The sequence below is a fragment of the Salvelinus fontinalis genome, chromosome 37 (assembly GCF_029448725.1).
Source record: "Salvelinus fontinalis isolate EN_2023a chromosome 37, ASM2944872v1, whole genome shotgun sequence".
In the NCBI taxonomy this organism is placed as follows: domain Eukaryota; kingdom Metazoa; phylum Chordata; class Actinopteri; order Salmoniformes; family Salmonidae; genus Salvelinus; species Salvelinus fontinalis.
In genome coordinates, this window is record NC_074701.1 from 16361966 (window position 1) to 16374623 (window position 12658).

A 12658-nucleotide genomic window follows, 5' to 3' on the forward strand; every position below is an offset into this window, starting at 1 on the left:
ATGGTCATCCAGTTTACACTGTATGGTATTATTTATAGAGGCAGTAATTATGCTCCACTGCACAGATGTGTGTGTGTGTGTGTGTGTGTGGGGGGGGGGGGGGGGGGGGGGGCTGAGAATAATAAAGGAGGAGCCAAGAATATCAGGCATGAGAAAAAGTGTAAATAATTAAAATGAGCAGTCTAGGTACGTTTGCCCCAATTTGGTATTGTCTCAGGAAATTATTATCCCATAGTCAAAGATAATAAAAAACAGAAATAAAGTATTTTGGATTTAAACAATTTATTTCAGTTCAGTTGTACTGTTTATAAAAGAGTCTGCTTTGATACCAACATATATTTGCATTTCTGTGTGAATGTGTGTCAGTGTCACCTCTAATTCTTGGATAAATGTGTGATATGTGCATTTTAGTTTGTGAGGTTGTTTTTAGTACCAATGAATGTGTGTCTGAGTATGTGTCTGGTTGTTAGTAAGGCAACATGCAGTCTCGTTTCAGATGGCTTCAAAGGGTAAACACTGTAATGGTTTAAAAGACCTGTTTTATCCAGGAGAGCAGACACAGGGGAGGGGCCAGGGCACATTGTTGAGTGACAGGAGTTGTGGCTTGTATGACTGAACAGTAAAAGCATGACGAATGGGTGGAGAGATTTGTTTCCTCTGAGACCAGATGTATGGGATGTCAAGCAGTGGAGGCTGGTGGGAGGCGCTATAGGAGGATGGGCTCATTGTAATGGCTGGAATGGAATAAATGGAATGACATGAAACCACGTTTGACTCCGTTCCATATATTCCATTCCAGCCGTTACAATGAGCCCATCCTCCTATAGCGCATCCCACCAGCCTCCACTGATGTCAAGGTATTTCACCTGTCGACTACTTGCATCCACTTCTGAGGTAGGCCTACATACTGAATCTGTTGGGCCCTTTACACTTTATCTTTAATCTGATCACATGCAAAAACACCTCAACAGATCTTATTTATTGCCTTTCATTGCAACTAGTCAAACAAATTATAAAGGCCATTGCAAACTCCTGATGTAACCTTTCTCTCTTTGATAACTCTTTAATTGCAGACCCAGGTTTGAGGGGAAAGACAGCTGGAAACACCAGACAGTATCTTTTTGAGATACATAGTTCCCTGTATGTACTGCAGCCCCATTGAAGGTGTGAGACTGGGTAACGTGATAGGTCACGTGAATATGGGGAGTGAACAGACAATATGATACTGTTAACCCATAACTCCACTTTCACTCTGACCCCTGATCTGTCATAATAAGGGGATGTCAGGCATTAAGACACAAGGGGTTAAATATACACAGACTTCAAACACATATTAATCAACAGACCTGACTAAAGCATACACTGATATAAGTACATCATAAGTACATCTACAGTATAAGTACAGGTGTTGTGTTAGATGACAGCGTGAACACTACCAGTAAGTCTCACATTGCCGAACCTCATGGGGAGAAAAAAATATATTGTTCTTTCTCAACGTTGTGGTGTATATGCGTGTGTGTACTGTATGTGTGGTAAGGTGATCTTGAGTGGGCACAGAGGATGGTGGGTGAGGATGGTCACAGTGGTAAGGTGGGTAAATGTCGGGGATGAGGTATATGGACGGTAAAGGCATTAGGGTAGGAATGTGTAGAGTGTTTATGGTGAGGGTTGTTTTGGCTGGGGAGGATCTTTTCAAATTTTTTGTTTCCATCGAGTCACACAAAGAAAGCATCAGAGAGGAGACGCTGGGGGCAGTAAGGTTCCCCAGGACCCTATGAGGTGACGATGGGAGACGCAGGACAAGCAGCAGCTCTTCTAAAACAGAAGACGAGGGAGGCCGCTGCTGATCACTGAGGTCAGGACCAACACTCCTGAGAGAGAGAGAGAACATTTTAAATATTGTGAGTGAGAGAAGCAGAAGTAACAGATTTCTGCTGCAGATGTATTCATCAAAATGGACTAGCCAACATGTGCGTTTTGGCAGAGTAGTGGATTATCTGGCAGCTTTGGTGCCACCCTAATTTTCGGTCCCCATGTATTAAAAGGTGTGCTTTCAATTTATGAGAACATGTAGTTCCTGCATTAGGATATGGTTGACTGATACCCAGGTGTAAAAAATCCCCTAGCTCACATCTAGCCCCATACCTGTCACTGTATGTCCATTATGACTCTGTGCGCTGAGGCTTTTTGCCATGACCCTTAAAGTTAAACGCTTTACCGTTACACATCAGTAGATCGCCTGCTGTTATTTGGACACAGCATCAAATGTCACAGCAATTTTAGGACTCCCTCAAGCACATCAAATTAACATATCGCTATTTCAAGAAGATATACCACCTTGCCCCCTGACTATACGTAAACATTTGCACATTAATATGTCAACGCACACACACAGAACCCACCCCTCTATACAAGTACAAACATACACTCACCTACTGTCCGGCCTGCTCAGCTCCCTGTGAGAAGTCACCCTGTGTGGCACAAACAAAGAAAGCGGATTAGCAAGAGAACTAATATATACATCATCTCTACTACTACTACTTCTGCAGCCGCCCCTGCTGCTACAGAGGAGGATGGCGATGACAACTTCCTCTGATGTAATCTCCAGCTGAGCATGTGAGTAATGGATTTGGAGGAGGGTTAAGCTGGAGAGAAAGAGAGATGTTAGTGTTTTCAAACCACGGTTCTGGTTAATCGACATGCACAGGCATCTCTTTAGTACTGTAGTTATGGCTTCAGTGGCAGACAATACATTGAGATATCAGGGGCTCAGGCACTCAGGAGAAAAGATCCTTGATGGTTTCCTCAGTTGATTCATGCCCAACAATTACCATCGCAATCATCTCTGTATTAGGGTAGAAATTATCATTCTGACTCCCGGCATGGAATTAGGATATTAGTTTGGTGAATAGTCTGGAGTTTGATTGTGATTATTCATAGAAGTAGCATTATTCCCTGATTTGGTTATAGAAATGTTAATATGATGTTATTGCTGTGGGAATAATTATGAGCTCAATCACCAATATAATTATTCTTATGATTAGAATTGGTGGGTAATCATTCTAGCAAGAAGTTGCCGCAATCATGTCCTTACCACATTCTATAACAGTGACTGAAAATGTGATAATGAGGATGATTTGTGCCATATCATAGTATGTCTACGGTTGTTTACTTTGATCTTGCCTCTACTTTACTCTCCTACAAAAGGATTTTTAGTGCCTTTGAAAATGAACATATAATAGAGCCGGGAGAGAGATGGAGCGATAGGAGATTGAAAAAGGAAGGGGGTTGATTGCCTACTGCGGTGAGGAGCGATGGAGAGATTGTTAGGGCTGTGGATTTAATTACAGATGGATCTTGCTTTATATTACAAAGAGCCTGAGAGAAGAAAGGACACACACATGTGCACACACGCACACGTACACTCACGCATGCCTGCATGTTCACCGACACCCACAAACAAGAACAAAGAACATATTTCAAATGAGTGGAATTAAGTAATGCTATCAATATGCTGCTAACAAACAAAGATGTTGTCCCAGAGTACACTCCATCTGTCCTGCAGCCATAGAGCCCAACCTGCTGGGTCAGAGGCAGGAGAAGCATGTTAATGTAGCGGGGACACCGCCATCTTTACTGCACTACAAATGACCACAACATACTGGAGGGCAGCTTTTAAATTAACCTTCATCAATTTCATATTTGAAAGGGATCTATACTCTACCTTTTAAATTCATTTATATTCATAACATTTTTTCAATGGTCTGTATTCTATTGAATTCATTTTATGATTTGGGGCTTGTGTTCTTGCAAAAAAATTCTCAATGGGGCTGATTCAGATTTAGGAAATGTACTCTTTTTCTACACACTTCTCTTGTGTTTGATATTCAGACTCTGCAGGTGTGGCAAACCTTGCGCGCTCTGAATACATTTCATTCAATCGCTAAAAACCCACTTGCTGGCCAACAGATCTTCTCATTGAGTTTTCATTCAGTAGAGTTTTCAGTACATTTATCTTAAGCCATGATATGATGTACCTTTTTAAATTTGAATTTTTTCGACACTCACTAGAATATATAGAGAGAAAGGGTTCCGAATATTAGAGATCATTGCTAGAAAGCCATCTAAATATATGCATATTCGTCTTAGTTTCAGCACCAATTGGTAGATAAAAAAAATACAAATTTTGTAGATTATTTAGGTTTAGGAAATTATTTTTGAATCATACAGTTTTGAAGAGCCTTTAAGCACGAAAGAAAGAAAACAGTAGTTTGATTCATTCTGAAAATGTCCACATTCAGTTCTTCAACCCATGGTAATGTAGGAAGAAGTGTACAAATGAAGGTAAATGAAACAATGTAATTAAATGGACTGATAATGTAGGCTATACCAACTGAAGGGAACTAACAGTAAATTGACAGTTGAATATGTGGTTATTAGGCCTGCAGATGGTCGATACTGATAGTGGTTAATATTTAACATGATAATTAAGACATAGTAATAAAAAAATGTAAATAAATGACATTTGAGAGTGCCCATCTCTGCAAGGTAGAAGACCATACAAATTCTGCATAATGGCACAGCGTTTCTTAAACTTTACTGTGGGAAAGTTGATATCCTTCAGTTTTCTGCCATATGACAAGTGTCATTTGTACGTATAATTCCCTTATCCAAACGCATTACTCATTCACCTCTTATCAAGTTGTAAAGTATAGTGCATGTAGAATGGTGTTATTTCTATCGGAAAAAAAGGAGATACTTTTTCCACATGGACCCGGCAGGTTCGCTAGACCTTATTCATGGTTTCCATGCGCGTAAAAATGGTGGAATTAAGTCAAGGTCAGAATAGGGTGTAGCTGTAGACACACTGCATTTATTCCATCTCCACCCCAAACTAATAGCATTTGAATAGCATGCCATTCTCATGCTTAAATTCAAGGTCATAAAACGCAGAGAGAGAAAAGTGCATGAAAAGGAAATTACGTTCCATATCCCCACGTTTTCACGTGGGTTGGAATTCTACCCAGTGTGAACATACACTCACAGCTTGAGGAAATATTTACTCATTTGGAGCTGAGCAGTCGCACATCGATCTGTCCTCCTTCAAGCCAACCAGCACCCAAACACCACTGTAGCCTACCAGCCAGCATCTACCTTGACTGCTAATTACTGCATATAAAGTCATGGTGCTTCAATCATAAGGCAATAAAGGCAGCAAGCATCATGCAGAGCATTCATTCATTTGTTTGTGCTACTAAACTCTCCACCACACACCCCTTCCAAACCAGAACCAGCCACCTCAGTTACAGCTTCTTCCTGTCCCTGTTCCTGCCAGACGCCCCAGTTATGGGTGGAAAGAGAAGAAACAATACAAGTTACCAACAACACTCACAGACCAGAAATGTCTAAGTAGGCTTTGATCCTTTAACTCAGCATTCCTTATAACTGACAAGAAATTTGCACACAAGTCAACCCTCGAACAATCAAGTGTTTTTGACCAGGATAAGATTGCTGATAGAAGGACATGTTGAAGACTCCTCTCCTGGAATCCAAAGGCTGATCTCAACCCTGTTATAACTAGGGTTGCAAAGGGGAGGGTATAATAGTGGAAACTTTTGAAGTTTACCAGTAAACTACCAGAATTCTGGGAACGTTCAAGGAATATGCCATTTTATCAGATGACATCTAGCGGCCTTTTTGGGTACTTCAGAGCATTTTGTAAGTAACCATCTGTCTTATAAAACCATACCAAACGTAACATATCATACTAATTTGGATGTCCCCGGATTTATATTTACTATGTTATGTCTAGTCTATGAAACCAGGCTGTGGGGTCAAACTGGTGAGAGTTGTGAAAAAAGACAATAGTTAGAAGAGTGCCATTGTTGATTATATGCTTTTTTCATGCATTAGGCTATTTTTCTCTTGAACCTTACGGTCTATCCACTTGAAACTCATGGACAATATGGACTCAAATGTATAGAACATAAAAAGGAATACTATAAACTAATGCATTCTGTATACGTTATTCAAGTATAAATGACCAAAGTTACCATACATGACCTGTTAATTACCGATAGCTTTGCAACCCTAGTTATAACTGTATATGGCTTTAATTCAACCACCTCCAACCGACCAGCCCACAGTTCCCTGTAGAGGAGAGGAGTTTGTCATCTTCACAATATGAAAAGGCAGGATGTGACGCACCTGGTTCACCAATCCGGAGTTCACCGCCACATTCTCCAACCCCTCCACTGTTTGCTGAGACAGCTCATTGGCCCCGGCGACCGTTGCGTCCCCGACAATATTGGCCTGGTCAGTCGTTCTCTGGGCCACTGGGAAAAGGGGACAGGGAGTTGTCATACTCTGTCCCTTGGACCAATGTTTTTTCTCAGAATTTGGTACGTGAAAAAACCTGTGTGAGTCTGATCCCTGTATAGTTAGAAATGTAATGCAGTGTATTTTCTGTGGGTAGTGTTGCGCTTACCTGTGTTCACACCTGCTACCATCCCGTCCTTCGTCTTGTTCCCTGTAAGAGAGAGAAACAACCTTCTTAAAAAGAGGTAGATGATTTATGTTTAAATAGCGTTTCTCAAACTCAAAGCGTTTAACATTGGATGGGGGTAACTCACCCCTTCCACTATCAATGCAACCAAAATCATTTGGTAACATGGAATAGCTCAGTAAGGACACCAAGTGTTGTACAATATACTATACACTCCACTCCCGATTTATTTGGACAGTGAAGCTAAAACGTTTAATTTGGCTCTATACCCCAGCATTTTGGAATTGAGATCAAATGTTTCATATGAGGCAAGAGTACAGAATGTCACCTTTTATTTTAGGTTATGTTCATACAATACACAAAGTTTAGTATTTGGTCCCATATTCCTAGCACCCAATGACTACGTCAAGCTTGTGACTCTGCAAACTTGTTGGATGCATTTGCAGTTTGTTTTGGTTGTGTTTCAGATTATTTTGTGACCAAAATAGAAATGAATGGTAAGTAATGTATTGTGTCATTTTGTAGTCACTTTTATTGTAAATAAGAATAGAATATGTTTCTGATCACTTCTCCATGAATGCTACCATGATTATAGATAATCATGAAGGAATCATGAATGATGAGTGAGAGAGACACAGAGGCACAAAGATCATACCTCCAAGACAAGCTAACCTCTCACCATTACCAATAACAGGGGAGGTTAGCATTTTCTGGCGTATGATATTTATGCCTCTAACTTTCTTACTCATCATATAAACAAAACATTATTCATATACACAAACTGTAAAGGAATCCAACAAGTTTGTAGAGTCACAAGCTTGATGTAATCATTGCGTGCTAGGAATTAATCCACATATACGTTCATTTGTACAAATACTTAAAACACCTTCAAATGGAGGGGAAGGGGAAAGGGGGATACCTAGTCAGTTGTACAGATGAATGCCTTCAACTGAAATGTGTCTTCCACATTTAACCCAACCCCTCTGAATCAGAGAGGTGCGGGGGCTGCCTTAATCGACATCCACATCTTCAGCGCCCGGGGAACAGTGGGTTAACTGCCTTTCTCGGACTATATTCATAAAATGCTTTCATTTCTAAATAACAAATATGTATGAAAATACCCTCAAATAAAAGGTGACATTCTGTACTGCCGACTCATGAACCATTTGATCTCAAATCCAAAATGAGTATAGAGCTAAATTAAAAGTTGTACCTTTACTGTCCAAATAAATATGTAGAGAAGTGTACAAGCCCGATCAACATCTACAGGCTTCCCTAACACTTCAATACTTAATGATTTGGGCACAGAAACAGTCTCCCTCTCTCATGGTTATTTTATAGGGCCAGATCCTTGGTGTCTGTTTAAAGACCAATGGGTTCTGCTCAGCTGGTCCAGTACTGTCTGTTCTCTCCCATTCTCTCTGGGCCCTTTGGAGCTCAGCCCATCTCTGCCTCACAAAGACTCCTTGAGGAAAGAAAAGGTCAGTCATTCCACCAGCCACAGAACTGTATGGGTCGAGTCCTGCTGGCCAGCCAAACCCACTCAACGTCCTCAAAACAACTGGCATGGAGCATTGGAGTGGATTTCTCCCTCCCTCCCTCCCTCCCTCCCACACAACAAGGCTTGCTCTGTTCTCCCTTCTGACCCTTTGAGCCGGGAGACGTGTTTGAAAGTCCCTCCCAGTCCCCACACACAAACACATTTCTCTTGTCAAGCGTGTCATTGTTATTGTATTCCCTTCACGACAATGGGCTAATTTAGTACTGGCGACGTAAAAATTGCCATGGGCTAAAGTCCTCCTGTCCTATGTAGAACACAGACAAACACAGACAGACACAGGAGCCAGGCTATTGTATTGTCAATGCTGTAATCAATACAGAGGAGGTAATATCGCCAAGCAACTATCGACGTTGTAACATGGTCAGTTTTGTGAGGAATCGAACAATCTGTGGTTACAAATACTTCCTCTGCAGCTGAGATGGTAGATACTGATAGTATAATACATGACTACACACCCACAAAACACAATGTTAGAGTGATTACGAGCAAAGATAACAACTGAAATACAGCACCTCATTGTCTCATAAGAACGTGATAGCATCTTTGATTTTGTATGTAGTAATCTCTGCACCCAGAACCAGATTTCACATGCACGCTGGCAAGCTAATTGTTTAGTCTGTCACAAGAGAGATATTTAGCATCACATGAACGCCACACTGCACAACAATTATGTGTTTAGGGTGTTCATTTGAGATTGGTTCCATTGCATCTCTCTCTGATTAATTTACACTGTTGTAGTCTAGATTTACTGACATCCTGCTATGATAAAATGACACTTCTGTCTGAGACAGAAAAGGAAGCGAGACCAGAGGGAGAGAGAACAAAATGGCTAAGTGAATGTGGTGCTGAATGGAGAGCGGCACAATCCAGACATAATGGGATGATTACATACATACGAAGGTAACGCTGACCTCTCATCTGTGATTTTACCTTCCTCTCTCTTCCGCCCCTCCTCACACACTGGGCCTCGTGACTGTCTGCCACACACCCAGGAGCATCAGCCACACACACAGACACACACACAGACACACACACACTCTAAGGATTAGCACTCAGTGTAGATAGAGAGGCAGCAGATCAGGGACAGGGGGGGATTTGAGATGGTTTTCCTCTTTAAAAAAAAATCCTAATCCATTCTCTCTCATACCGTAGATGACTCAGACAGTAAAGTGCTTGATGGAGGCCTGGTGGGCCTTTGCCGTGTGTCAGTACGCTCAGCACGCTCCACTGCTCCGACAGCACTGTCTCAGGGCACTCCCTCTTTTCTTAGCCCCGCAGCTAGCTCCCCTGGTAGGGCATTGGGCTCTCTCTATGGGTGTATGGCTGTCTATGCATATCTGCTTGCCTTTCCGGAGTAGAATGCTGCCACTCTTTTAGCCGTCACTCCAATCTCTGCCACCCCCACCTCCTTCATCCCACCACCACCCCACAGTCTACTTATCAGTGCTATCTGTCTGTCAGGATCGCTCACTGAGAAGAGATACAGGCAGTGAAGGAGAGCCACTGTCTCAAGACTGACAGTTGTTTGATCATAGAAAGGCAGATCTGACTGTCCCAGCCACAGTAAGTCCAGTGATGTATTTGGATGGGTATACAGGGATTCACACTTTGACAGGGATGGGGGGATTGGTACGCTGCATTGGCTTTCAGACGAAGGGGAGAGAACGACAAAGATTTAAAAAAGGAGACAAAAATGAAGCTGATAAGATATGACTGAGCAGTAATGTTAGAGGTCAGATGATCTCTTTACAGCGCTGTGAAGATCAATAAACCAGTGAAATGTGATGGGCCCTTCCCTCTGTGGCCGAATGGCTCCACGAGGTCCTTCAGCAGAACAGGGTGGATCCCCTGTGGTGGGGATGACTTTTGATTAATGGATAAGGATGGATACAGCCACCTCCTCTGTCTTTGCTTATTGACAGCCAATGCATGAGAATCCCACTAACTGTAATTATTGGAATCTGAGAGTGCGCCACCCATTCATTCATTCTCTCGTTACCTCATTCTCATGATCTCTTTTTCATTTTCTCTCTCTTCCTTTCGCTTCTCCCCTCCTTTTACCGGAAATGAAACCAGGAATCAGATGACTCCCAAATGTTCCATTCATTTGTTTATCGTTTCCCTCTCTTCCCTTTCCTTTTCTCCAGGTTGTCATCGCTGTAACAGGGTCACATGGCATTAAAGCGGTGAGAGACAGGGTCATGTTTCAGCGTTCTGTGTGAATCTGTGTATGATTCAGTGTTCTAATGTGTCAGTGTTCTCTCGATGTCTCAGTGTTCTGTATGTGTTAGTGGTGCTCAGGGCTGCTGAACTGGCCTGTGCTGGGTTGGGTTGGGTGGGGTTGGGCTGACGGGGGGTTCTGACCATGGGGCGAGCTGCATTAGTCACGCTCCGAGACGCCCATGATAAATCTCACTGCTGCAGCAGGCAGACAGGCAGGCGGGTGGGTGGCATAGCAGATTCACAGACCCCTCCCTCTCACCCCGGTACCACCATATTGTACTATCACACATACAAGCTAACAAGCACATACACACCCATCTAAATATGTGAAGACACACATATCTGTTCAGCTTGATAACACTGAGCAATATTATAGTACAATCACCTCCCCTGCTCTAAAATGTGTGTGTGTCACATGTAGAGAGATAGGAGATTGCATATCATTTATATGACCATCAATATTATTGACAATATTTTGTTGGCCATTATCCACTACATAATGCATAGAGTACCTCAGCACTGCTCAACAAGACTTTTCCTCTTTAATTAGAACATCTTGTGCCTGAGGCATGTGCAAATAAATATATATCTTCCTCTACCTTTCTTCCTCCTTTTCTCCATTCTCTTGCCCCTATCCTTCGGTCCTTCGTCATCTTTCTCTTTTTCTTGTTCAAAATTCCCTCCCGCTCTCTACAGTATCTATGTTTCCAACACTAGTAAGATTTAGCACATGCACTGCCTGGATGTCGATCCCATTTTATTCAAACCTCGCAGACAGACTAGTGCACTCACCCATCAAAAAACAAGCACAGCAGGCAAGCGTCATAGGATCAAAATGTAAAACAGATTATCCCACATAAAAACTGTGATGTACTATTTTCAGCTAACCACCTCTGTCTATCCTCCACACCCTTTACCATCACTCCTGTACTCACCCACATACATGACTCCCTCCTTAGTTTTGGCAGCTGCCTCCTCCACCCCTGCCTTGGTCTTCTCCGCTGCTGCCACGACGCCCTCCTTGGCCATTGAGAATCCTTTCTTCAGTGCATCCATGCTGGTCTGCTGTTACGGGGCTGTGTCTTTTAGCTGGCTCTGGCTGCGTCTTGGAGCTGGTCGATTAAGCTGCTCGGTGTGCCTGTCTGCGTGTGCGTCTGTGTGTGTGTGAGCGTGCCTGTGAGTCTGTATCTCTGCGTGTTGGGTGTGTGAGTGTGCGAGCGTACGTGCATGCGCTGCTCTTATGAGAGAGCGGGGCTGGACTGATCTGTACTGTTGAGGCAGATTGGAACACCCTCAACAAGGAGAGTAGCTGAGCGAATGAGAGGGAGAGAGGGAGGGGAGAGAGATGGAGAGGCTGGGAGAGAGGGATGGAAAGAGATGGGAGAGAAGAGGTAGAAAAAGAGAGAGCAAGTGGGCGAGGAGCAGAAATGCAGAGATGGATTCCACAAGACGCTGTATTTCTCAGTTATGCTCCCTACGCCATTTCTTCTGCTATCGTGCACACAGAGGCAAATACAAATAGGATTAGTGGATTATTCAAGAATGGATTTATCTATGTGTCAACCCTGGAATGACACCTTTTCCATTTTATTCAACACCAAAACTGCAGTTATTATGTGGATTATAATTAATGGTACTTTTTGTAGGGGTTAATAACATTTTTTGTAAGGGAAAATCAAGTCTGACATTTCAAAGTGGAAATTCCAAATTTAAGAAGCCTTTTTAAACCTCTAGTAAACTACAAGTAAAAAATGTTCTGCATTGTAGGAATGTTCTCCTGCAACAGGGTGATCAAATTAAGATCCTACATCTGTATTGTACATACTGTACATCCCACTATGCATAATGCATAGCCGGTACATATGTAGGATCTTAATTTGATCACTCTTTTGTTGCTGAGAATTTTCCCGAAGATGAGCTTCGTGTTTGACATAAATTCACTGAAAACCCACACTAACACATGGTTATATTAACAGTATTGCACTTTTCATGTAGCCTATTTTTGGCCAGCTAATAGCCTAACCACCGATCAAGCAACATTATGTAACAAATATTAAAATACTGTTGCTGCAGGATTATTCTTGCTGTGACAATATATGTCAAATTAAGATCCTACATCTGTATATACACCACACTCCACACTTACTCGTACATTGATCATCTGGTTTCTCCCTGGAAATTGAGATGCCACTGCGATCTCTCATAGTAATAATAATAATAATACAGAAAACCATACAGGCAACTAATGAGATGTGTGTGGTCGCTCAACCGTATTGGATCTCATTAGCAGCAAGAGGACTGGGAGGGGGAATGGATCATGACGCCCAGAGCTATAATTAGCGCTTGTGAAGCTAGTTACACATGGCTGC

At 42.3% G+C, this 12658-nt stretch overlaps 1 protein-coding gene across 4 annotated transcripts; it reads right to left on the reverse strand.

The window, feature by feature from the left end:
• Window positions 1-265: 265 nt before the first annotated feature.
• On the reverse strand, window positions 266-11621 carry LOC129836249 (synuclein-like). 4 transcript variants are annotated; one of them, XM_055902153.1, is made up of 6 exons: window positions 11225-11621; window positions 6488-6529; window positions 6208-6335; window positions 5275-5328; window positions 2433-2471; window positions 266-1871 (listed from the first exon to the last, which is right to left on the reverse strand). In XM_055902153.1, the coding sequence occupies exons 1-5, from the start codon at window positions 11343-11345 to the stop codon at window positions 2433-2435; spliced, it is 384 nt and encodes a 127-aa protein (XP_055758128.1). In that variant the 5' UTR covers window positions 11346-11621; the 3' UTR covers window positions 266-1871. The 4 variants fall into 4 exon arrangements, with proteins under 4 accessions (XP_055758128.1, XP_055758130.1, XP_055758132.1 ...); XM_055902155.1 differs by having other exon boundaries at window positions 5299-5328; window positions 11225-11620; XM_055902157.1 differs by lacking the exon at window positions 11225-11621 and adding an exon at window positions 11082-11186.
• Window positions 11622-12658: the final 1037 nt, after the last annotated feature.

Excerpts from the sequence above, each read along its gene's own strand:
- LOC129836249 (XM_055902153.1), bottom strand. The coding sequence starts at position 11,345 with ATGGATGCACTGAAGAAAGGATTCTCAATGGCCAAGGAGGGCGTCGTG. Across the intron at positions 6,530-11,224 it reads GGAGGGAGTCATGTATGTGG|GGAACAAGACGAAGGACGGG; the intron begins GTGAGTACAGGA and ends TCTCTCTTACAG. Across the intron at positions 5,329-6,207 it reads ACTCCGGATTGGTGAACCAG|GAACAGGGACAGGAAGAAGC; the intron begins GTGCGTCACATC and ends GGCGTCTGGCAG.